The sequence below is a fragment of the Semicossyphus pulcher genome, unplaced genomic scaffold (assembly GCF_022749685.1).
Source record: "Semicossyphus pulcher isolate SPU_LCO1_2020_fin unplaced genomic scaffold, fSemPul1.0.p SCAF_20, whole genome shotgun sequence".
Classification (NCBI taxonomy): Eukaryota; Metazoa; Chordata; class Actinopteri; order Labriformes; family Labridae; genus Semicossyphus; species Semicossyphus pulcher.
This window is the reverse complement of record NW_027211694.1, coordinates 131,461-157,787: the sequence shown is the minus strand read 5'-3', so window position 1 is coordinate 157,787 and position 26,327 is coordinate 131,461. Positions and strand designations below refer to the sequence as shown.

At 44.0% G+C, this 26,327-nt stretch overlaps 2 protein-coding genes across 2 annotated transcripts in view; one reads left to right on the top strand and one right to left on the bottom strand.

The window, feature by feature from the left end:
* LOC138599569 (protein-methionine sulfoxide oxidase mical3b-like) overlaps positions 1–16,045 on the top strand; it is a 26,493-nt gene extending 10,448 nt beyond the window's left edge. The window contains exons 18-31 of the mRNA XM_069671293.1: positions 382–532; positions 2,495–2,589; positions 2,719–2,791; positions 2,935–3,106; positions 3,555–3,727; positions 5,590–5,658; positions 9,137–9,796; positions 9,878–9,960; positions 12,152–12,397; positions 12,482–12,575; positions 12,814–12,864; positions 12,982–13,081; positions 13,381–13,454; positions 13,680–16,045. Coding sequence (XP_069527394.1) covers positions 382–532; positions 2,495–2,589; positions 2,719–2,791; positions 2,935–3,106; positions 3,555–3,727; positions 5,590–5,658; positions 9,137–9,796; positions 9,878–9,960; positions 12,152–12,397; positions 12,482–12,575; positions 12,814–12,864; positions 12,982–13,081; positions 13,381–13,454; positions 13,680–13,864 — 2,226 coding nt within the window. The 3' untranslated portion in view covers positions 13,865–16,045. The remainder of the gene's footprint in view (positions 1–381; positions 533–2,494; positions 2,590–2,718; positions 2,792–2,934; positions 3,107–3,554; positions 3,728–5,589; positions 5,659–9,136; positions 9,797–9,877; positions 9,961–12,151; positions 12,398–12,481; positions 12,576–12,813; positions 12,865–12,981; positions 13,082–13,380; positions 13,455–13,679) is intronic.
* On the bottom strand, positions 15,760–26,327 carry lta4h (leukotriene A4 hydrolase). The gene is made up of 19 exons (XM_069671290.1): positions 26,139–26,327; positions 24,367–24,497; positions 24,166–24,286; positions 23,723–23,791; positions 22,755–22,859; positions 22,518–22,570; positions 22,362–22,434; positions 20,582–20,722; positions 18,668–18,691; positions 18,514–18,584; positions 18,252–18,363; positions 17,977–18,121; positions 17,748–17,851; positions 17,344–17,414; positions 17,200–17,254; positions 17,019–17,114; positions 16,854–16,936; positions 16,669–16,773; positions 15,760–16,129 (listed from the first exon to the last, which is right to left on the bottom strand). Exons 1-19 carry the CDS (start codon positions 26,286–26,288, stop codon positions 15,991–15,993), a joined length of 1,848 nt encoding a protein of 615 aa, XP_069527391.1. The 5' UTR covers positions 26,289–26,327; the 3' UTR covers positions 15,760–15,990.

Genomic DNA, 26,327 nt, shown 5'->3' with positions numbered 1-26,327 from the left:
CCAGACTTTGAATCAGATTCACAGCTGTTGAAAGTCTCTGTATACAGTTTCTATTAATAAAGTTTATTTGATCTGTCTGTCTGTCTGTCGTGTCTGCAGATGTACACTGGTGGAGTGAGCTCATTGGCTGAGCAGATAACCAATCGGATTCAGAGACAGGAGGAAGTGAGCTCTGTAAAAATGTAATCTGTTCAGTTTGTAAAGATTAGGACTGTCTCTCTCAGTGCCTGTCTGTCTCTGTACCGGTCTGTCTGATCGGTACCTGTCTGTCTCTGTACCAACTGTCTGATCGGTACCTGTCTGTCTCTCTACCGGTCTGTCTGATCGGTACCTGTCTGTCTCTCTACCGGTCTGTCTGATCAGTACCTGTCTGTCCCTTAGTCCTCAGGTCACTGTTTCTTCTGTAAGGACAGAGTGTATCTGATGGAGCGTCTCAGTGCGGAGGGTTTGTTCTTTCATCGCAGCTGTTTCCAGTGTTTCACCTGCAGCTCCTCCCTCAGACTGGCTGCCTACGCCTTCGACCATAACACAGGTCAGTTTTTCAACTTCATCATCATCATCGTATCCATCATCATCATCCTACATACATTTACAGTCCCGTCCTCTGAAGCAGGTTTGGCAGTTTGCTAGGTTAATTCTGGGTTTTCAGGACGATAAAAGTGATTCACTTCTTACCTGTGCTCGTAGTTGGTAACTGAACCTAATCTGCTCCGGATGCAGTTTTGTGCCTGATAACAGGTCAACCTGTATAAAAGCCCAGCCCACTGACCCATCACATGTCTTGTCAGAGCTGGGTGGGAGCAAGGGTGTTAGACACTTTGTGTTTGAGCCTTGATATGCTTTTCCTTTGTTATCTAAATTACAGCTGGTTACACTGAAATATTTGTGTTTCTTCCAAAGTTGATATTACCATCAGCTCAGTATGATCAGCTGATGAACCACAGATTCTTCATGTTGACCTGAGTCCTGTTCTATTGACTCTAATCATCAGTTAGTTACCTGTTAGTGACCTCAGTGTAAGTCTGACTGAAGAAGATTAATCTAATGTGAGACAACAGGAAACTGACCATGTTAAGGAGTTCAGCGATGAAACTATGACATGTGTCCTTTTAATCTTTCAAACTAAACAACCATCTGTAGTAAAACACATATAGCCTCCTATTGAACAGTAATTACTGCAAACACAGATGTAAAGACTTGTTGTGACATCTGACCTCTGAGCCGTCATGCTTTAATCCATTCTGTTCACCAGTGATTCTGTTTCTGATCAACTGATCACTCTGTCTGTAACAGAGGGTTCTTTAAGAGTGAACAGCCTGTCGTTTATAGAAGATCTTTGAACAGCCTGAGGACGATGAACTCATGACTGCAGAGTTACAGTCTGTCTCTGTTCATACGTTCACAACATAAAGCTGCTTTATGTTATAGCAAATCAATGACACACTTCAGACAGCTCCGAACCTCCATGTTACACCGCTATGACCTACATGTATGTATCACACACACACACACACACACACACACACACACACACACACACACACACACACACACACACACACACACACACACACACACAAAATGTATTATCAGATTCAAAAATTAAAGTAAAATTATTTAATACATTGAATTTACCCTGCATACTTTCATTATATAAACTGATTTAGTGGTGTAGTTATTTTAAGTCCTGCTGTTTGAAAAAGAAGTAGAAATGAAGTGGACATGATGTAGTCCGTCTACAAGTTCAGCTCTATTCAGTCGCCCAAATGTTCCAGTGTAACATTCTGATGTTCAATGTGAGAACTGATCAACAGTCGGGTAACTTTAATGTAAAAATCTGCACGAAGTCCGGTGGCGGTCGCAGCCGTGCAGCAGTAAAGTTCAGAGTGTCTTTATAAATGATGAGAAACAAACAGAGAATGATCTGTGTGTGAAATTACAGTCAGGCTGAGTTTACTCTGCAGGTTCACACAAAGATCAGATCACAGGTTAGAGAGTTTATACAGAGAAAGACAACTACATTAACACCCGCCACAAAAGAGAAGGCAGACTCTGCTGCTCCTGCATCAGCTGTCAAATCATCTGTCATCAGCCCATCAGAGAGATTTCACACTGATCACTGATGAGTGAGTGTGTGTGAGTGTGTGTGAGTGTGTGTGAGTGTGTGTGAGTGTGTGTGAGTGTGTGTGAGTGTGTGTGTGTGTGAGTGTGTGTGAGTGTGTGTGAGTGTGTGTGACCTCACAGAGCTCCTATTATTAGATGAAGCCTCTGAGCAGCCAATCAGAGTGCGGCGTCACACAAGCTCAGGGGCGGGAGTGTTTGAATATTGGTATAAAAACATAAAGTTCAGTCAGACGTCGGCCGAGACGATGAAGACGACAAACTGAGAAGTTTCACCCTCACACCTGCTCAACACACGGCTGTGGTTTGATGTGGAGTTTTTACAGTGTTGTTTTCATAGTGTTATGTTTCGTCCTGTGTGTGTGTGTGTCAGGGAGGTTTTACTGTCTGCAGCACTTTGACTTTCATCTGAACGGTCCGGCTGTGAGGAGGACGACGACCAACAGATCTTCACAACGAACGTCCACTGTAAGAAAACTGTAATAAAGTCTACCTGTTGTTTTACAGGAAGTTAAACAGAAGGTCTGGTAATAAACTGAAACTCAACACTTGATGTAAATGCAGAAAATGTTCATCAGTGTGTTTGGTCCTCCACAGGTGTCTCTAAGCTCCGCCCCCTCGCTCTCCTCAGCAGAATCTCTGCTCTCTGCCACTCGTCGTCGCTCCTCAGGTGAGCTCTCGTCCTTTCTCTGTTTCAGTTTTCTTCTTGTTCACACTGAGCATGCTCCTTAAACTGCGTCACTGTGGGCTTTAGTGTGTGTGTGTTTCTGTGTGTGTCTGTTTGTGTGTGCGGCTGTGTGGATGTGTGTGCAGTGGTTTCTGTGAAGACGGCGACGCCCGAGAGGATCGAGCTGGAAAACTACCGCCGCAGCTCGACCAAGGAGGCGGGGCTTCTGGAGGAGGGGGAGGATCCAGAGGAGGTCTCTGAGGAGACGCTGAATCGGTTTAACCTGGACCTAGACCTGAAACGGAACCACAAGTCCAGGTCTGAGTCTGCTCAGTACAGAGGGTCAATAGTGCCAGAAAATATCAAAATACATGAAACGTAAAGTAAATTAAAAAATTACAAAATTAATGACTCAACATGGAGAGAAGTCAGACATTTAAAAAAATACATTTAAAAATATAAAGTCAACAGTTTTACTTTCGTAAAATGACTTTCATGACTGTTATTGAGAAATGATGAACTTATTTAGTCAAAATCGAAACTTTAGAATCTAAATGTGTTTTTAAAGTGGAAATATAATTCTAAAAGTCAAAAGTCACAGTTTTTAAATTTAATGACAAGTTTGATGCAGTATTTAATCATCTTGAGTTTTGTTTGTGAGTTAAACAATATAATTGATCTATTTACTGTCATTGTTGGTCCTCCGTACATCTGTGACCTCACAGAGGAACAACCAGAGCTTCAGTGTGTCTGTGTCTGTTTTTAGTTCGGAGTCAGAGAGGGAGGAAGAGGAGGAAGTCCGAGCCTCATGGAGGGAAACTCTGCAGCTCCACCTGAGAGACAAGGAGGAGGAGGAGGAGGGGGAGGAGGAGGTGGAGGTGGAGGAGGAGGAGCAGGAGGGCGACGACGACGACGACAGTGAGATGGAGTCCAGTGACGGTGAGTTGTTGAGCTCTGTCAGCTCTGTGATCTGAATCTGCTCGTTGTGTTTTTGTTGTGATGTTGTGATGTTGTGATGTTGTGTTGTTGTGTTGTTGTGTTGTTGTGATGTTGTGATGTGTTGTTGTGATGTTGTGATGTGATGTTGTGTTGTGTTGTTGTGTTGTTGTGATGTTGTGAGGTTGTGTTGTTGTGGTGTTGTGAGGTTGTGAGGTTGTGTTGTTGTGGTGTTGTGATGTTGTGTTGTGTTGTTGTGTTGTTGTGTTGTTGTGATGTTGTGTTGTTGTGTAGTTGTGTAGTTGTGATGTTGTGTTGTGATGTTGTGAGGTTGTGAGGTTGTGTTGTTGTGATGTTGTGTTGTTGTGGTGTTATGTTGTTGTGATGTTGTGTTGTGATGTTGTGTTGTTGTGTTGTTGTGATGTTGTGATGTTGTGTTGGGATGTTGTGATGTTGTGTTGTTGTGATGTTGTGTTGTTGTGATGTTGTGTTGGGATGTTGTGATGTTGTGTTGTGATGTTGTGATGTTGTGTTGTGATGTTGTGTTGTTATGACTTTGTGTTGTGATGTGATGTTGTGTTGTTATGTTGTGTTGTTATGTTGTGATGTTGTGTTGTGTTGTTGTGTTGTGATGTTGTGTTGTTGTGATGTTGTGGTGTTGTGTTGTGATGTTGTGACGTTGTGATGTTGTGGTGTTGTGTTGTGATGTTGTGACGTTGTGTTGTTGTGATGTTGTGTTGTTGTGATGTTGTGATGTTGTGATGTTGTGTTGTTGTGTTGTGATGTTGTGTTGTTGTGTTGTGATGTTGTGTTGTTGTGATGTTGTGTTGTTGTGTTGTGACGTTGTGACGTTGTGAGGTTGTGTTGTTGTGTAGTTGTGATTTTGTGTTGTGTTGTTGTGATGTTGTGATGTTGTGTTGTGATGTTGTGTTGTTGTGTTGTTGTGATGATGTGTTGTTGTTGTGTTGTGATGTTGTGATGTTGTGTTGTTGTGTTGTGATGTTGTGATGTTGTGTTGTTGTGTTGTGATGTTGTGATGTTGTGTTGTTGTGTTGTGATGTTGTGATGTTGTGTTGTTATGACTTTGTGTTGTGATGTTGTGTTGTGTTATGATGTTGTGATGTTGTGTTGTTGTGATGTTGTGTTGTTGTGATGTTGTGTTGTTGTGTTGTTGTTGTGATGTTGTGATGTTGTGTTGTGTTGTTGTGATGTTGTGTTGTTGTGGTGTTGTGGTGTTGTGAGGTTGTGATGTGATGTTGTGATGTTGTGGTGTTGTGTTGTTGTGATGTTGTGTTGTTGTGTTGTTGTTGTGATGTTGTGATGTTGTGTTGTGTTGTTGTGGTGTTGTGGTGTTGTGGTGTTGTGAGGTTGTGATGTGATGTTGTGATGTTGTGATGTTGTGGTGTTGTGTTGTTGTGATGTTGTGTTGTTGTGTTGTTGGGTTGTTCTGTTGTTGTGATGTTGTGTTGTTGTGATGTTGTGTTGTTGGGTTGTTCTGTTGTTGTGATGTTGTGTTGTTGGGTTGTTCTGTTGTTGTGATGTTGTGGTGTTGTGGTGTTGTGGTGTTGTGGTGTTGTGAGGTTGTGAGGTTGTGATGTGTTGTGTTGTTGTTGTGTTGTTGTGATGTTGTGGTGTTGTGAGGTTGTGATGTGATGTTGTGATGTTGTGGTGTTGTGTTGTTGTGGTGTTGTGAGGTGATGTTTTTATGACATTGTGTTGTTGTGTTGTTGTGTTATGATGTTGTGATGTTGTGATGTTGTGTTGTTGTGATGTGATGTTGTGTTGTTGTGTTGTTGTGTTATGATGTTGTGATGTTGTGTTGTTGTGTTGTTGTGATGTTGTGTTGTGTGTCCCCCTGCTGGTAGAGGGGGAGTACAGCCCCTGGGACACAGAGCGTCGGTCGGGTCTGTGGCTCATGATAGAGGAGGAGACAGGTAGAATCAAACCAACCAAACCTCATTCATAAAAACATGAATTTAGATCTTCATTAAACAACACATTGATTATTTCAACAGCTCCTGATCTGAGGGGTGTACTAAGAAGCAAGATTAGAGCCTCAGCCGGATCTGTTGAGCATACACCCAGGGTTTTCAGTGTCACAAAGCTGGCTCTCTTAACCTGGCTAAATCACTATGGTAACATACTCTGCAAAGCTAACCTGGTCGGGAGCAGGTTATGTTCAGAGTTTGGGCTTAAGATTGGCTGTAAAGCGCCGCCCTTTCATCAATAATGTCCTGATGATGTTCTACGCGGGTAATATAGATCCTCAACTGAGGTTATATGTATATGGAAACGTTTGGAACGTTACGTTCTGCATGTAAGGACACAGAACGAAGTGGTGCAGGTACAGTAGGACGTACTGTATGTATCACATCATGGAGCCCATGCATTCAGTTAGTGATGAATATGACCCCACCTCCAGTTTTGGGTTACATTCCAGCAGATCATCCAAACAGTAAAAGAACATTGAAGACACAGCATCTAAGGACACTGGAACACATCCGTTTTACACGGCATTTTGCAGCTAAAACACAGATAATAAAATTGATCAGTCTGTAGATATTTATCACAGATTAAATCAATTAAATTAATTAATTTGAATTCTATTCTAATTAAAGTTTTTTCCACGCATTTTTCATGAAGTGAAAGTATCCGACCTAACAGCAGTTCCTGACCATACTCCTGAAATCATGTGAATCATTGTTACAGTTAGAGTCGTACCGTGTGTAGTTGTTACATCAGAAATAATCGGGAGGCACTGAGAGCATTTCATGAGGTAAAATAAAAACATTAATTTGCATATTAAAAGATACATCTCTGCAGCATTCCTCTTTCATTTTTGCAGCTGCAGTTTTTTTATCATAATCATTTTTTATATATTCATCACAGCTTCTCATTTAAACAGTCTGACTGAAGCAGCTCGCCTCTTTTTGTGTGGAAGGAGCTTCAAATGGCGCCTAAAATGTCCCTTTTTCTGTGAGCGCGCACAGAGCCTAGAGCAGAAAGCCTGAGTTAATGCAAGGTATGAGCAAGGTAACCCAAATAAAGCCTGGGTATGTTGAACTTGCTTCGTAGTACAGCCCTCTGCTGTTTATATTAAAGTTTGTTTCTGACACGCACACTAACTGTGTCCCAATCCAGGGGCTGCAGCCTTCGAGGTGGTATTTGAAGGCCAATTGCATCACAGCGTCGCGTCAAAGGCTGTCCCAATCCAATCATCAAAATCAGAATCAAGTTTGTAGTAGGTCCACACATACAAGGAATTTGTTTTGGTGGTTTTGGTGCAACAATTAACACAGAACAGAATAAAAATAAGTAAAAGACTTGCATAGAATAAGTAAAAACAACAGGCAATAAGAATAAAAATATAAAAAGCAATACGTATAATATATATAGATATATAGATATTAGTGAGAACAAAAGCTTACAGTATAAAGTTAAAGTTAAAAATAAAAATAGTGCGGTGTACAGACAATATAAGAGTCCAGTGTGTGTTAATGTAACGCATAGAGTCTGACTTAGAGTCTTAAACATTCGTTAAGTGTTGAGTGACTGAGGGGCTGGATGAGAGTCCATGTCCCGTGGGGGGGTGGGGTTGGGGGGGTCGGGGCCTTGGTGACGAGGCTGGCAGCAGAGGGGAAGAAACTGTTCCTGTGTTGGGAGGTTTTGATCCTGATGGAGCGCAGCCTCTTGCCAGAGGGGAGGGTCTCAACCAGACTGTGACCTGGGTGAGAGGCGTCGGCCACGATCTTACCTGCACGCCTCAGGGTCCTGGAGGTGTACAGGTCCTGGAGAGATGGCAGAGTGCAGCCAATCACCCTCTCTGCAGAGCGGATGATACGCTGCAGCCTGCCCTTGTCCCCAGCAGTGGCAGAGACGTGTTTCCCCAGCTTCTAGTGCTGCCTCCTGTCGGACAGGAAGTCTGTGATCCACCTGCAGGTGGAGTCGGGCACGTTCAGCTGGGAGAGCTTGTCCTGAAGCAGAGCCGGGATGATCGTGTTGAAGGCAGAGCTGAAATCCCAAAACAGGCTCCTTCAATGCGTCTTCTGTTTCCCGGGAAGGATACACCCAATGGATCCTTTGCAGCCCAACGTATCCCATGATGCATTGGACTTTTTTTTTAAGATTATTTTTTGGGCTTTTTGCCTTTCATTGATGGGACAGCTGAAGATGGACAGGAAATGTTAGGAGGAGAAAGAGTTGGGGATGACATGCACCAAATGATCGGCAGACCAGGAGTTGAACCTCCAGCGACGAGGACTGTAGCCTCTGTACGTGGTGCGCCTGCTCTACCGACTGAGCTAAACCAGCACCCCATACATTGGACCTTTTAAGGTCTTTTCAGACGGGGCCAACACTCCACCTGCGTACCTGGTAGGATTGCGGGGTCTCACTGCGCTCCTCATGTGAATAGCCAGGCAGACAAACTGCTCTAGTCTTTAATGCCAACCACAGACTTGTTGATAGCTAAAGCTAGCTAGCTAGCGTAACATATGGCCTGGCTTAAGTTAAAACTACGATGCATTACCTGATATCCAGTCTTATGCTGTTGCTCTGCCATGTAAAAACTCTCCTGTTAATGTCCCGGTAATGGTTTAAAAAGTGGTTATATAACTCTGGAAACTCACACACAGCAAGGATCAGTCTCTCATCCATCAGGTTTGTGGCTACTACTTCACAACGCATAGAAAAAAGTTCAAGAACTTTCACCTCTGGCAACGGGCGAGTGTGTGCGTGAGACAAGCACGACCGCGACAGTTTCGCGCCCACCTGTCGCTCCGCCTGTCAGATTGCCCGCGCCTCCCTTACTGACCACTTGCCTCTCATTGAAAATGAATGACTAGGCGCGTCAATCGGCCCCCGTCTGAAAACGCCTTTATGCAGCCGAAAGAATAAACATTTAAATGTTTACGTTTTTGGTTTCAACTCAATCGAATAGCTAGCTTTACATATTTGACAAAAACAAAAGGCCCCTTGAAATAAATTATCTTTAATATATGAGGTTATGTTACGTGACGTTGTTATGCTAGCTAGTTAGCCTGCTAGCTACCTGTTGCTAGGCGACAGGAGCGGCGTTTGGTGACGCAGGGGTAAAGGCGGGAACCGCTGGTGACACAAACAGGAAATCCTCCATAGACCAGAGCGTCTCATTTCAGTTCGACATTAACGTCTACGCTGGCTACGGATGGAGCATCCTGGATTGGGACACACCAACTGTGTTACATGCTGGAGGGGTTGAGTTAGTACATTATCCAGGTGCATTATGGGAAATGTAGGATTTTGGACTAATAGCCACAACATAAACACCTAAAATACATTTTTTATTGTTATGATGATCTTCATTTTTATTGATTTGTTTTTTGGTTCTTTTTTGCTTTTGCCCCTCCCCCCTTTTTGTCCCTCCCCCTTTAGAGGAGGAGTTTTCTCCTCTCCTCTTTTCAGAAGCAGGAAGTGACATCACACACTGTGACATACCTGTGGAGCCTGACTCCACCTCCAGCCCTTTGTCCTTCATATCCTCCTCCTCACCTCCCTCTGGGCCCCGCCCCCCTGCCTACACGCCCTCCACAGCATCCTTCGTAACTTTGCCTGACTCCACCCAAAATGAGGACAGGGACACAGCCCCGCCCACACTGATCACACCTGTAGTCGTCATGGAAACAGCTGCTCTCAGACAAGCCCCCTGGCATCAGGCTGGAAGGCGGGGCTCATTTGATGACAGCCCAAAAATGCCACAGAAAAAGCCCCTCCTCCTGCATGACAAAGGGGTGGAGCCAGATGAAGAGGGAGCGGAGTCTGAGAGGGCAAGGAGGAGGAGACATAGAGGAGCCCAAAGCCTCCCCCCTTACCTTCTCCCACCTTTGCAGGCGGGGGGCGGGGCTCTCCTCCTCCAGCTGAAGGGCCTCAGAGTGGCTCCGCCCCTCGGACACATGGATGTGGAAGGAGGTGGGTCCAGGTCCCTTTGGAGGGCAGTGTTCTCTGGAAACAGGAAGGAGAGGAAGAAGAAGAGGGGCGGGACTTTACCTGCAGAGAGGCTGAAGAACGACACAACCAATCAGAGGAGAGCCACAGGTGATGATGTCATAAAGTCACACGTGTAAGCAGGGTAAGGTCACTGTGATGATGTCATTACTGTACTTCCTGTGTGTTCAGGTGTGACAGGAGGTCTGACAGAAGAGTCGGATCTGGACTCATCCGTTCAGCTGCAGAGGTGTTCACTGACACCGAGAAACAACGTAAGACTCACACACACATCATCAGTGACATCATTAACAGTGACATCATCAACAGTGACAATGACCATAACTGACTAAATGAACATCATGCTGTATTGAAGAAGCCTTGAAACAAGAGGTCGAGACCATGTCTATTTGTTGTAGTTGAACAGAAGATTTCTGTCGTGTCTTTATTCAATTACATAAAATGAGTTAATATTTGCTGTGAGCCTGGTGATCCTGAGCTGTGACATAGAGTCTTATGATCACATGACCTGGAGGCAACGGGTACGGGTTGAATGATAGCGGTTCAAGACTCAAACCCTGAGGCACTCCACAGGATCCCATGTTTAGTATGATCAGAGTTCTCTCCTTCAGGATGTGGACCAGCAGTCCCAGTCAGTGTAATCTTCAGTCTTAGTACTGAGTGGAGGGATCAGACTAATATCTGAATTTAAGTCTAAAAGTGTGAGTCATTGTTGAACCCGCCTGCAGAGGCCCACACACTGACGGTCCTTTTCCGATGTTTGAAGCTGCGTTTGGAGCTGTTCGACCTCACGGCTGAGATCCAGAGAGTCACAATCAAGGAGGAGGAGAACCAGGAGGTATCAGCTGTGATACATTCAGGGAACTCTTTTCTGTAGGAAATCTGTGCTTTAGGTTGTCGTGGTGATTTAGGGTCTGTGACTGTAGCTGAGAGTTTTATATGTTATTACCTGAAATGTTCTTCAATGTTTTAGTTTGATTTGACTTTCAATCAAGAACTGCAGCCTTGACTTTAATGAACTTGGACTTGACACTCTACTTGAGCCTCTTTAAGTCTTTCCACTGCTCTTGACTGATTTGAGACTCAACTTTAACTCTGTTAATCGGCCTGTCTACATTCACTGAAGCTACGAGTTTGTCAACTTGGACTTGTATCAACTAACTGGAAACATGTTAGTCTAAACTGACTTCAGATTTGTAGGTAGGGACGTGCGCTTTAACCGGTTAATGGTTAACTGACCGCTAAGAATTTAAACCGGTTAATACTACCAGTTAAGTGGTTAAATAAAATGTTTTTGTCTTTTTTTAATAAACATATATTTTTGGGAAAACATGTTCTGTTGTCGTGAGCTGAGCTGAGCCTGAGAGCAAAATGAGACCAGCAGTTAAACAGTTAAAGCTTTGTCGCATGTCTCTGCTCCTGGGACGTCACGGAACGTCTGAGCGGGTACTCTCCGCGGCGCGTGTCACAGTCGACAGACTGTGCTACAGACTAACCCCACAGCATGTCACATGATGCTCTTTCATCAAAACCAGCAGACAAACTGTCCTACATAATAAGGCCTGCCGTAGGCCTTTTTAATTGAAGTGTCCACAGCCTGTCGTTAACGTGGAAACATGTACGCACGAGGCACAGCAGGGAACTCATGAACTAAAGCTCCCGACGGGCCGTCGGGTCCGGACAGGATCTCGTGTTCTGTGTCTGACCATCAAAGAAAGGTCGGCTGTGAATGTTTGTTTACTTCTTGTTGCTGCTGGATCACACGGCTGTGTTATCGCGTGCGTAGAATGGAGACTGGACAGTGTATTAATATCTGTGGGCACGATTGTTGGTGCCACAGGTAGTAATAATAAATTGACCTCTTAGTTGCACGTGTGTGCGTGTTCATGTGTGTTTGTTTCTGCGAGTATGAGAGAGAGCGTGCATCAGAATGCGCGAGCATGATGGAGAGCTTGTTGTCGGTCTCTGGCTGTTCGTTCCAAAGAAACTTTTATCACGTCCAAAAAGAACATTTGAGTCTCGTCGGTTCACCGGTCAAAAAAGCGATTCCAGATGCACCTCCCTCGTCCCAAGTGACTGCAAGTTTTTCTGAACAGACTTGAGGCTTGTTTCAACAATTTGAGAGTTGACCTAGACTTACCCCGGCTTTCTCTTGACTGACTTTTCAAACCACAGAATGTTTAAACCTCTAACCTCAGTGTATGTTGAGACCTGAAGTTTTTGAATGAACCTTTAAAGTCTCACCTGACTTCTTATATCCTTCATGTCTCTCAGCCTGCCTATGTTCCTCACGCTCTGGCTTTTAAACGAGCGTACGCCATCAAGGTACAATCACGAGTCATCATGTGACCATGTGATCAGGGCTCTGGTTCGTGGTGGTTCTAAGATCTACAGTCCAGACTCTGTCAGTCTCTCTGTAACGTATCAACACTGTTGTTGTTTCAGAAACGCTCTAAGAAGGACTCGTCCCGCCTTCAGGACTCTGATGGACGCTCCTCGTGCCCCACCGAGGTGGTGGGGGTCCTAGTCCAGCCCAAGGAGCTGTCCAGTCTGAGTGTGAAGGAGACCTTGTTCCAGAGGGGACCGGAGGAGGAAGACGAAGACCTGGATACCAAAATCACCCGACGAGTTCAGAGAGCTGCGAGAAGGAAGGCCAAACAGGAACAGCTAAAGAGACTCCACAAAGCTCAGGTGAGACCAGGTGCAGGGCTAAACACACACAAGACAGGTGTGCTAATAAAGACAGGTGAGACAGCCCTTCTATATATCTCTTAGATGATCCAGAGGCAGCTGCAGCAGGTGGAGGAGAAGCAGAGACAGCTGGAGGAGAGAGGAGTGATGGTGGAGAAAGCTCTGAGAGGAGAAGCAGGTGACGACACACACACACACACACACACACACAATATAAATATAAGTAAATAAAGTATGTATACATACACAATGTGTATATGTCTGTAGACACACATTAACAGACACAGTTGTATGAAATGTTATTAACAAAGTAAAGTAACATGAATCCAGACTGTGTAGCTGGAGCTCCTCAGGGCTCCTCACTGGGCTGCTGCTTCATCTGTGTCAGTTACACTGAGCTGTGTTCAACCTGTCAGATTACTGGGGAGACAACGACACCGGCCCAGACGTCGAGCTTCACCTGGAAGGTGAGTTCAGTACTGCAGTGTCCTGTAGCATTCTGAAATATAGCATACTTTTCCACACTATTGTATAACACTGTACTGTGTGTAGTCCGGCCCACCAGTCCGTCTCTGTCCCTGCAGGACTGGGTAAACTGGATAATCCGGCTCTGATGCAGCAGTGGTTCCAACTGGTCCAGCAGAAGAACTCTCTGCTCAGATACGAGTCTGAACTCATGATATTGTGAGTATCAGAAGCAGGTCTACCAGAACCGCAGAGCAGGTTCCATGTCCAGGTGTATCAGAACCTCCTGGATGTGGTTTATATGACAGGTCCAGGTGTATCAGAACCTCCTGGATGTGGTTTATATGACAGGTCCAGGTGTATCAGAACCTCCTGGATGTGGTTTATATGACAGGTCCAGGTGTATCAGAACCTCCTGGATGTGGTTTATATGACAGGTCCAGGTGAATCAGAACCTCCTGGATGTAGTTTATATGACAGGTCCAGGATGGATCAGGTCCAGTCTCTTTTTGTTTCAGTGCTCGGGAGTTGGAGTTGGAGGACCGTCAGAGTCGCCTGCAGCAGGAGCTCAGAGAGAGGATGGCCGTGGACGGTAAACAATCACTCTGATCAATAAACACGGTTTGATTTCTGATTTCAATCATTGAATTACAACAAGGAAAATATAAAAAGAAGATTTACCGAGATCTTAGAAATTGGAGTTAATCCAGCAGAAGATCACAGATGTTCACTTTTCAAACTGCACGGAGTTTAGTTTGGATGTTAACTTTATTTTCAACACGTCCCTCTCTCTCTGTCTCTACCTGTCTCTCCTCAGACCACCTGAAGGAGGCGTGTGAGCTGGTGGAGGAGCGTCTGATCCTGGAGGAGATGTTGGAGGTGGTGGAGCAGAGAGACTCTCTAGTGTCCCTGCTGGAGGAGCAGAGACTGCAGGAACGACAGGAGGACCAGAACCTGGAGGAGCTCATGATGACTCGGGGACTCGGACTGAGCTGGCCCTGAACCTGTCAGCAGTCATGTCACCACCAGCCTGACTTATTGTTCAAAGGTTAAAACCATTAAAGTGACTGAGGCTGTAAGAAAACCAGACAAACATGGACCTGATCTGAGATGGACCACAACCTGACCCAGAGTCACTCAGACCTCAGAACCTGTCTAATCCAGTCTGACTTCTGACCCAGTAACGGAGGAGATGGAGTGCAGAGAGTGAGCGCTTCAGTCCTCCTCCTTTTTCTCCTTCTTCCTCTAAAATGAATCCTCTCGATACCCGGGCACATAGTGAAGCTCTTATTTTGCTAACAGAGCTATCTGTGAGTTAGCATGTTAGCTAGCTTGTTTCAAATGGTTTAATAAGTGAACTTTTTTATGATGACTGACCTCAGGCCTTTAAACTCTGAGGAGCTTCATTTAAACAGGATATTAGCTCAAATGCTAAGCTAGATCCCTAGATTCGTTTCTGTTCGATCATGTTTCTGGTCTTCTGTGATCCAGCAGCAGACTCATCAGTAGCTCAAACCCTCTTAACATCTAAAAGCAATTTAAACTACGTTTTAATTATCCAACATGATTTTTTCAGCAGGTCTGACGGCCAGCAGGCCGCCCTGCCAACACGACTGTACGTTCAGTTAGTGCTCCTGAAACTGCCGAGTTCATCTGTCATATGCTGGCTAGCTGGAAACGTGCTAGTGCTAACCAGCTACTATCGCCTAAAACATTTGCTAGCTTACTAACTGCAAGTTAGCGCTACACTAAACAGTCTTCACTACTTTAATGGTCAATTAGGCCTACTGAGTTTATCTTTGTGTAACTTGTTAGCTGAGTAACTAGCAGTGTGTGGTTCATATTTCTAACTTCATGTTCATAAAAGGTTCTCAAAGGTTCGGTTTTTATTATCAAGTTAATTTAAATAAAAATGTTCGACATTGTGCCAAATGTCACAGATCAGCATGTATAGATTCAATCATCAAACTTCACCTGTCAGCCTTATCTCACCTGATCAAAGGATCTTTTATTAATGCTGGTGAACGAGTCATGTGACTGATCAGCTGGTTTAATGTAACTTTAATTATGAAACAACAAACAAATACTACAATCTAACTTTTTATCTTTAATAAATAATTTACTCCCAATGTTGGTTTGTCCTCAAATCTGTTCATACAAACATCTGAATGTTATTGTGCCACCATCAACGTCATCTTAGAAGTATGATGTCATCAGTAACAGGTGAGTGAAGGGAAATACAGCAGCTGATTGGTCGAACACAGTGAGATAAGATGGAACTTTATTAATCCTGAAGGAGCCAGATTGTTTCAATATTACGAAACAAAATAAAAGAACAAAACGAATTGAAATCTAAAAGATAAAGTGTGAAATGCAGAATCACAACAGTGTAAGTCATTCATAAAAGAAGCTGAGAGGAAGACGAGTCAACATTAACACATTAACATGGATATTCATTGAGAGTTATTTTATAACACTAAATTAAATAATACTCAGTTGTTCCGCTTTAATCACAAACACTGAAACTTTAGTTTGATCTTAATACTCACTTAGAGTTCAATGATGATACATTATCTTTTATTATTTATGTGATAAAGGTAGAGATCAAACGTTTTAAAAGTTTGAAGCTGCTGTTATGAAATGTACAGCCTCCTCCTTCATGTCTCTGTGATGTAACTTCCTGTTGGTTCATGGTGACAGTTGATGGTGAAACTGGTCAGTTGTTGATCCATCACACAGAGAGGAACATTGAACATGTTGAGGCTGTTTGAACCGTTTCTCCTCTGAACGTTAAGAATAATTAAATTACGTGCTGCCTCACTTACATCAAAACTTTAAACTTCATCAATCAAAGAATTCAAACCCTCAACAAACTGTTAATGGTTTATTCTCTGTGGTACATTTAAAAAAATACACACACAGGACTAAAGGGAACATAACAAACTTTATTTATAAAGTTTATAAAGGACAGAACAGACTTTAATTCTCAATTAATTTGTTGTTTCTTCTTTTCTGCCCTGAGATGAAACATTTCAACAAACTGATTCAAATAAACCAGATTAAAAACAGAAGAAAACAGTTGTGACTGATGTCACTGCGTGTATTAACACTGTGTGTATTGTTATTGGTCACAGACTGGTGCTGATGCTGGAATCCACCTTCAGGTCTTTGGCGACGAGTCCAGCGGTGACCGGGTGCATCGCCGCTCTGTGAGCCTTAAACACTCGAAGGGCTTCATCACGAAACTTTTCAAAGTTAAACACCTCCCTGAAGAAAGAAACACAGAGTCAGACAGGAAACACAAACATCTACGACAAACAGGAAACACAAACATCTACGACAAACAGGAAACACAAACATCTACGACAAACAGGAAACACAAACATCTATGACAAACAGGAAACGCAAACATCGACGACAAACAGGAAACGCAAACATCGACGACAAACAGGAAACACAAACATCGACGACAAACAGGAAACGCAAACATCGACGACAAACAGGAAACGCAAACATCGACTACAAACATCGACTACAAACAGGAAACACAAACATCGACGACAAACAGGAAAATGAAACAAACACAAACAGGAAACACAAACATCGACGACAAACAGGAAACGCAAACATCGACGACAAACAGGAAAATGAAACGAACACAAACAGGAAATAACAAACATCGACGACAAACAGGAAACACAAACATCGACGACAAACAGGAAAATGAAACAAACACAAACTGGAAACACCAATATTTATAAAAAAACTGATCAAACAGTTCCTATGGTGCAGGTGAGAATGAACACCTGAAGAGCGGTCGTGTGAACTTCATCCGGCCTTGCTCAGTCGCCATCTTCAGCGCCATGGGAACAGCCTCCTCCCACCTGGACCGAACAGACAACCTCAGCCACCTGGAGGGAGAATAGCGAATCAAAGGGAGGCTACAGAGAGGGGGAGGGGTTTAAATGGAAGATATGATGATGCCTCTCACCTGAAGCGGATCTCTGCATTCATGAAGGAGTTCAGGTCATAAACCTTCTGCATCCTCATCACGTGAGTCAGAGGAAGAGAGGCCTGAAACAGAGACAGGTGAGGAGTGATGTAAAGTAGCAGTAAAATGGGCTGAAGTGGGCTGAAGTGGGCTGAAGTGGGTTACCTCCTGAAGCAGGAGGGACAGGAACTCGATGAGCTGATGGGACGACAGGGTCTTCACATCGGACTCTTTGAAGCCGCTCAGGTCCTGGTCTTTAGCCTGGGGGGGGGGGGGGGCGGCAGAGGTCTGACTCTGAGCATGAAACACATGTAGAACCAGCTCTTTACCTTGAGCCTGGACTTACCTTGATCCACCTCTGGCTCAGAGCGATGCAGGCGTCGGCCAGCGTGGTGTCATACCTGAAACACATCAATGTAACATCAGAACAAACACATCTGGTCTACAGAGGGAGGGTGGACCTGGTGGGGGTCTGGCAGGATCTACTCACTGAGGTTTGACTGGAGGCATCCCAGGTGTAAACATCCAGGCATTCCAGTCCACCTTATTCAGGACGTCCACCTGAGAGACAAACACAGGTCAGAGTCACCTTCAGAACTCCTTTAGGTCCAGGACAAACTGGACTCTGAAGTCCTGATCCACCTCCTGACCGAGAAAAAAATCAAGAACTTTACAAACTGTCAAAGACTTGCTGCACCGCTGAGCCGATCTGAGCTTCTGGAGCAGAGAATCCCGCTCAGACAGCTGGTGGATCCTAACACTCATCATGGTACATGAATGCCCCATTCACACCACATGTCAGACCCAACCAGACAACCCATGAGGCAACACAGTACCAACTTGTCAGAATTTGTTCTCTGTAAACTCAGGTGAAGTTCCTCAGGTAAGTCTCACCTTGTCCTTGAAGTATGTGAACAGGTAATTCTTCCACTCGTCTGACGTGACGCTGCTGTACGCAAACAGCTGGATGTACGACTTCACAAAGCCCATGAACACCTCTGAGAGAGATACAGGTGAAAGCTTCACAACAGGAACTGCCTGTACCTGCAGTAATGTCTTGCTGATATATAAATATGGTACTTTATGACAGGCCTTTCCTGTGCTGATATCAAACAGGTGTTACCTGGCCCTCCCAGCAGCTCCTCCAGGTGATACAGAAGAGCGAAGCCTTTCTCATAGGGCACAGAGGAAAAGGCATCATCGGGGTCAACATCCTGCAGGCTGGGGACCAGGTTTGTTAAGGGGTTGTTGGCTCCAAAGGTGTTGACCTGAGTGATGTCACAGACAGGTGAGAAACACCAGAAGAAGAAACAAACAGTGCAAACCCTGAAACATATGGTTCAAAGTCAAACAGAATTTAAATATTAAATTTTTTTTAATTCAGGTCCAGGTCCTCACCGAGTCCTGCAGGTCCTTCCAGCCACCCATGGCTTTAAACTGTCTGAACTGTTCACCTTCCATACACCTGCCAATCATCCTCTCCAGGTAGACCGTGTGACCCTCGTTTAGCCTGAACATAGCCACAAAAAAACCTGCTTCTTTAGCCATCATAGTTTTTGTTTTCACAGAAACTTTACGTCTTTGTAAAATAAACTTCATGTTTTTATAAATTATAATGAGTTAATATTTATAATCAATAAAAAGTTCTCTGTTTGTTCACCAGAAGTGCTCCCAGGTCTGGTTGGTGACCAGGTTACCGGTCCAGCTGTGAGAGATCTCATGAGCAATCACCTGACAGGAAGAACCATGCATCAACACGTGAACATGTTTACACATAAATGAACATGTTTTAACAATATTTGTTTTTTACTCACGTTGGACAGTGATTTGTCTCCAGCCTGTAAAGAAAGAGACTCTCAGTGAAAAGCTGATCAGCCAAGGGATGTTGTTACACACGTTGCATACATTATACACATACATTTATACATAAAGATAGTAAATACATGCTACATAATACAAATTAGAGGTCGACCTATTTATCGTTTTGCTATTAACCGGCCCAATAGGACTTGTCACAAACTATTCTCCTTGGCGGATCTGGGCTCTGATAGCGGCCGATGGCTGTACAGCCTCAGGTGGGGACGTACATCACGTGCATCGCCCATTTGCATGGAGTCTCCACACACGTCATACAGGTAATGTGTACCTGGGATAATTTATACTTAAAGACCCCCTTCAGTGAAAATTCAGTGTTTGACCTTGTAAACATTTCCATGTGGTGTTTCTCGTGTGCTACAAGACACATCAGGGACAACAGCAGCATCATCTCCATGGCTGGGCCTGTCTGCTGTTAAGCTGCAGTGTACCAAGGACAGGCTGAACAACACGTGTTCAGATTGGCAGGTTTGAGACGTCCCATACCCGAGGAGCCAATCCTGTTAATGGACGGGGTGACGCTATGCATATCATTATGTGTAACCTATGGCAACCAATTTGGCGATGCGCGAGCCGGATGTAACCGTCATCGTAATGTTTGCAAACTCACTGCTGACTAGTAATTAACGTTGCTGCTAATTACTACATTTCAAGCTAGCTAAGTTTCAACAAGTTGCCAATAAACGATGGTCTCCGTCTTGTGTAGAGCTGATATTGTTGCGTTATATTCCAGACAGACAGGGAGGAAAATAAATCAATTAACTGTTACTTAAAATTACTGACCAATTTGGCGTTCTCTCTTCTCAATAATCCGACCGCGTAACGTCAACTGTCCATTCATGACATGAAAGCACACTTTTTATGACCCTCCTTACTCTGGTAATCTGTACAAACTAATGGTTTGTAAGAGTGGTATTTAAAAATGTAAAGGGATGAGCAGCATCTGGCCTGACATACGCCACGGAGCGCATCGCCATGGCAACAAATCCAACATATCTCCAGCGATGTAATGCAAATCACACTTCAGGACTCTCTCTCACTTTTTATCAGCAAATATTATTAGCAAAAAGTGCTTTATTAAAAACGGCGTTTGCATAAGGCTGCCGTAGGACTGAAGCACGTCACGACGTCAACACAAGCTGTCGTAAACAACAATGTGTAAGTGAAGTTCAAAAAAAGAGCGAGACTGACGCAGCGGCGATAAAGGGCTAATTCACTTTTTAAATAAGATTATTATGGAAACTTCTTTGATGCTACTTGAGTTGTGTATGCTGAATTATATAGTGTTTTTATTTTTTCTCTTCCAAATAAGCCAGAAAGCTTCCTTGATGAAAATCATTAGTTTGTACCTTAGCTTAAGGTTTTATTTAAGCAGCAACTTTAAGAAAACAACCGCAGTATCAATTTAAAGATTATTAATAAAGTGCAAGTTAAATCATTCATGTAGATTTTTGTTATTGGATATATAAAAGTACATTTTAAAAAATATATACACATATATGTATATATATATATACATATATGTGTGTATATATATATACATATATATACATATACATGTATGTATATATATACGTATATATACACATATATATATGAGTGAATGAATGTATGAATAACTGTTTGAGTTAATGCGTGTATAAATGTATGAATGTATGACTGAATTTATGAATATGTAACACATTCATTTATACATATGTACATCCATGTGCGTACAACATGCGTATATGTATATGTTTTTATGTATAGGTGTGTGTGTGTGTGTGTGTGTGTGTGTGTGCGTGTGTGCGTGTGCGTATCCGTGTGTGCGTGTGCGTGTGTGCGTGTGCGTGTGTGTGTGTGTATATATATACCAGCAGTGTAGGTGTGGCGAAGGTGAGACAGGGGTTCTCCATGCCTCCGTACGGGAACGATGGAGGAAGAACCAGGATGTCGTACTGACCCCAAACATACGGACCTGCCAGGTGTTCAGCTGTCTTCAACATGCTCTCCGTCTGATGATCACACAATACTGTTGTTAAACTACACACACACACACACACACACACACACACACACACACACACATTTATACACACACAATAAAGTCTGACACAGACTAAGATTTATACAAACATTTATACAGCAGTTAAAGTTAACAGAAACATTAGTTATTTCTAACCTACCTTTCTATCTAAAATCCTTGAACAAACAGCTGCATCTCGGTTCACGCTCACTTGTCTGACAATAAGCTATATGAACAATTCCAGTCTGGCTTCCGCCCCCTCCGTAGTACAGAAACAGCCCAGGTAATAATCACTAATGACCTCCTCATGGCAGATGACTCCGGACTGCTAACCAGTCTCATCCTCCTTGATCTGAGTGCAGCCATCGACACCATTTCTCAGAACATCCTCCTTGACAGACTAGCGTGCATTGGAAGCTCTGACATTCCCTTTGATTGATCTCTCTGGCCGCACTCATCCAACTCAAAACCTCCAAATCCCAGTCATTTCCAGTCACTACCGGTGTTCCCCAGGGTTCTGTCCTGGGGCCCCTTCTGTTTATCATCTACCTACTTCTACCTCTACCTCTTGGCCATACCTTCTGTAAACTTCACATCCATTTCCATTGCTATGCGGATGACACCCAGCTCTACTTGTCCACCAAACCAACCCCACTCTCCCATTCACCTCCCTCTCTGATTGCCTACAGGAAATAAAATCCTGGTTCTCCTGCAACTTTCTCAAACTAAACAGTGATAAAACCGACGTTCTCCTCATTGGCACCAAATCCTCCCTGACAAAATCTGACAGCTTTTCCCTTACCATTGACAACTCCTCAGTTTCTCCCTCCCCCTGGGTCTGGGTGTCATCCTCGACAGCACACACATTCCAAGCTCACATCAATAATGTCACTCTGTCTGCATACTTTCATCTACATAACATTAATCACCTCCACTCATCCCTCACACCCAGCAGCACCTCCATAGTTCACACCCTGGTAACATCCCGCACTGGTTACTGCAGTTCCCCTGACTTCGGTCTCCCTCTCAAGTCCCTCCATAAACTTCAACTGGTCCAAAACTCTGCCGCTCGCATCATCACCAGAACCCATCAATCACATCACTCGTGTCCTTCAGCAGCTTCATTGATTCTGCTCCTCACTTTTAAGGCCATCCATAACCTCGCTCCTCTGTATCTCTCTGAACTCCTGCACATCAGCACACCCACCCACACTCTCAGGTCTTCTTCCAGTCACCTCCCTGCACCCCTCGCCCGCCTGACCACCATGGGGTCTAGAGCCTTCAGCTGCTCTGCCCCCACCTCCGGAACTCTCTCCACCCCGACATCCGTAACATTGACTCTCTGTTATCAAATCCCAGCTCAAATCTTTTTCAACATGTTCAGTGTGATGCTCACACTAACCTCTGCACAAGGTGATTTATACACTGTAAACTTGTCTTGTTCATTTTGTTGATTTATTGTTGCGTTGTTTGTTGTTAACTCTGCCTTGTAAGGTGACCTTGAGTGTTTTGAAAGGCTACAAATAAAATGTATTCTTCTTTTTATTTTTAGTTATCAAATGGTATAGATTATACAGGTGTGTGTGTGTGTGTGTGTGTGTGTGTGTGTGTGTGTGTGTGTGACTCACCTCAGAGAACTCAAATGCCGCCTTATCCACGAACTCTCTCTCAGACCAGACTCTGGACCGCGGCCCGATCTCCCTGTTGCACAATCACAGCACAGAACACTGTTTACCTGCTGCAGGTGACATTATGCCATCATCAAAAGGTGAGACAGAATTTACCTGCTCTCCAGAGCTCCCACCACGATAGCAATCAGGTAAGAAGGCATGGGCACCTGTGGTCAAAGGTTAAAGGTCAGGGTGACATCAACAAACATGAACATTTACAACATGAACTCTTCTGTCAGGGTTACAGGTGTAACCACAGGTGTGTGATTTATGGAGGTTTGCTTCCGGAAATACTTTATAACTACTCTGACTTATAATGACGACAGGTAAATAAAGAGTAGAAGAACTGACCGGCTGTCTGAACCTGTACACCACCCGGCTGTGGTCCTGAGGATCCACTTCCTGTCCGTCTCTCATCGCACTCATCACAGCAACCAGGTCCTTAGGCACAGACACCTGACAGACAAAACACAGGTCACACCGCAGACACCTGACAGACAAAACACAGGTCACACCGCAGACACTTGACAGACAAAACACAGGTCACACCGCAGACACCTGACAGACAAAACACAGGTCACACCGCAGACACCTGACAGACAAAACACAGGTCACACCGCAGACACCTGACAGACAAAACACAGGTCACTCCGCAGACACCTGACAGACAAAACACAGGTCACTCCACAGACACCTGACAGACAAAACACAGGTCACACCGCAGACACCTGACAGACAAAACACAGGTCACACTGCAGACACCTGACAGACAAAACACAGGTCACACTGTACACACCTGACAGACAAAACACAGGTCACTCCGCAGACACCTGACAGACAAAACACAGGTCACACTGCAGACACCTGACAGACAAAACACAGGTCACACCGCAGACACCTGACAGAAAAAACACAGGTCACTCCGCAGACACCTGACAGACAAAACACAGGTCACACTGCAGACACCTGACAGACAAAACACAGGTCACACTGCAGACACCTGACAGACAAAACACAGGTCACACTGCAGACACCTGACAGACAAAACACAGGTCACACTGCAGACACCTGACAGACAAAACACAGGTCACACCGCAGACACCTCACAGACAAAACACAGGACACACTGCAGACACCTGACAGACAAAACACAGGTCACACCGCAGACACCTGACAGACAAAACACAGGTCACTCCGCAGACACCTGACAGACAAAACACAGGTCACACCGCAGACACCTCACAGACAAAACACAGGTCACACCGCAGACACCTCACAGACAAAACACAGGTCACTCCGCAGAAACCTCTATGTGTTACCCGGGCGTAGTAGGTGTGTTTGACGGACGGACTGTCCTGACAGGGAATCATACTCCTGCAGTGATGAGCCTGTAAGACGAAACACAGGGAAACACAGAAACACACACGGAGCTGATTTTTTAAAATGTTTTTAACTGAACTATTTTAACTGAAGGTGAAAATCTTCAGTTTAAAGTCTTCTTTTAATCAGAAAACTTTAGAACGTTTCTTTGACAGGTTTATAAACACCAAAGAGGAAGTGATGTCAGAGGAACAACAAACTGTTAAAACAAAAAAACCTTTGAAAACGATGTAAACAGGAACGAAGAAGAAAAAAGGAACAAACATTCAGGAACTTTACACAATTTAGATTACACAAAAACTTCACAACCACACAGCGATTGCTCTACAGGACACATGCACAATGTGTGTGTGTGTGTGTGTGTGTGTTTCTGTGGGCTCACCTGACACTGGCTGAACAGGTATGGCTGAGTCCTTCCAGCTGTCTGCTCAGGTGAGAGCCACTGCAGCGCAGACGCCGATGGAGACGTCTCATAGGTCACCTCCACGATCACATGCTGCCCTCTGATTGGTCCACAGCACAAACACATTAATACATTTTGTTTTGAAAAGACATCACCTGAAGACAGAGAACGAGAGGTCACCTGGAGAGGTCAAAGGGCAGGGTGATGTCCAGCGGCGTCCCCTTGAAGCTGTGTTTAGGGCCCATCGTAAAGCGAGCCGCCTGTCCATTAGCGCTCACAGAGATGATCTTCAGGTCTCTGGTGTCCAAAGTCTGCTCAGATAAAACGACACTTCTCTTAATGAGATTCTGACAGTGATGTTAGACCTGCTGAAGCAGCACCCGGGCACTGAGACCTACCTGCTGATAAACACTCACCTGTCACTCTCTGGACTCAGTCGAAAGACTTGCAGTCTCAAATCAGCATCTTACCAAAGTCCATGATAACAGAGCCCTGATAATTTCAGCCTGTCTTTAATACACACTCGCACACACCAATCTCCATTCAAAAATACAGATATTTACAGCTTAAACTGTTTATGGTCCTGTTAATAATAACAGGAATTTGACTGCCACCGGTTTAGCTCAGCGGTTAAATCGGTGACCACATACAGAGGCTACAGTCCTTGATGCAGCGGCCCGGGTTCAACTCCCGCCCTCTGCCCTTTGCCGCATGCCATCCCCATTCTCTTCCCCTGTTTCCAACACTACCCACTGTCCTCTCAATAAAGGCATGTAAGACTAAACAATCTGACCTCAGGTAAGCACACCAGTTCTAAGTCTTTAAGTCCAAACCCAGATAATAAAATAATTTAATTTTTTATAATTTTTTGTTGCATAAATGTTAAAAACTTGATCAAAGTTTTAAAATAAATCTTAACTTTAATAAACTGTTTAGCCCAATATATCCCCCAGATATCGGAGGTGGTTCATGCCAAACACCATTACAAAACTGAAATTTAAAAAGTCAGTGGCTAATAAATATTCATGGCCCTAATTTAAGCTCAAGTTAGAGACTGTTTAAATGAATGGCTGATCATTCAGCTGTGTAATAAAATCTAAACTCCTGGATAAATTCCTTAATATTTAAACTGGAAATTACAAATGATTTACGTTTCATATCACACGTGATGAACTGAATAAAGCAGACTTTAAGAGTGTACGATGTAAAGAGTAAGATGAGGCTGAGTCACATCTGAAGGACTTTAAAACTTAACAGAGAAATAACATTATTCTGGTGTTCTGATACATTCGACTGAATAGTGAAACTGAAACAAACCTAATCTGTTTTATAACAACTTTAAAACAATTAAGATTCGGTTACAATTTCTGGTTCACACCGGCGTTTGTCTTACAGTTCAGCCTTTAAGTCAAAGTCCAGGACACAGCCCCAACTACCTCCCAAAGTACGTCACACCAAACTCCATTCAAAAACACAGCAATTTAAAGTTTCTTTCCGTGACCAACAGATACAAAGCTCCGAAAACCCCGACATCTAGTAATTTGGAGGTGATTACACGTAACTGACACATGAAGAACTTGAATGTGCTGAATTAAATAGTGCTATCTGATGCATCTATAATAGATTCATCACATTATTGATTGATTAATGAAATCAGAGTTAATCGTTCATTTCTTTAAAACTTGCCATTTTGACGATTAAGTTCTTTTTGTTAAAGTAAACGTCTGGATTGTGCAGCAAGTCTCTGTCAGGAGACACATAACTGTGTTACAGAGTTCATACGCAGACCAGACTTCATGTTATTTTTTGTAGTGTTTTAATCGGAGTTAAGTTGTATTTCATGATCCCTTCAGGGACCATAAACACGGTATGAAATCCTAAGACTCAGCTCGTTAGCCCCCAGGCTAACACATAGCTGTACCGGAGTAGAGCACCGGGTCCGTTAACGTTACCAGAGCGGAGAACCGGTCCTCCAGAGCCTCCACGGTCAGCTCCACCTTGGCCCTGATGACGTGTCTGTCGAAGTCCAGGTGCAGGGACAGGTTTAGGTGTTTGGTGACGCACCTGGTGAAGGAGGAGAAGGAGCACGGATCTGAAGACATGATGATGGTCCAGTAACAACGGAGACACTGAACCGACAG

Bases quoted from the DNA above. Each gene is read 5' to 3' on its own strand.
- lta4h (XM_069671290.1), bottom strand. From the start codon at position 26,288: ATGTCTTCAGATCCGTGCTCCTTCTCCTCCTTCACCAGGTGCGTCACC. The intron at 17,255-17,343 runs GTGAGTAGATCC...GATGTGTTTCAG, and splicing joins ATGCCTCCAGTCAAACCTCA to GTATGACACCACGCTGGCCG. The intron at 16,130-16,668 runs GTGTTCATTCTC...TTCTTTCTTCAG, and splicing joins TTCACACGACCGCTCTTCAG to GGAGGTGTTTAACTTTGAAA.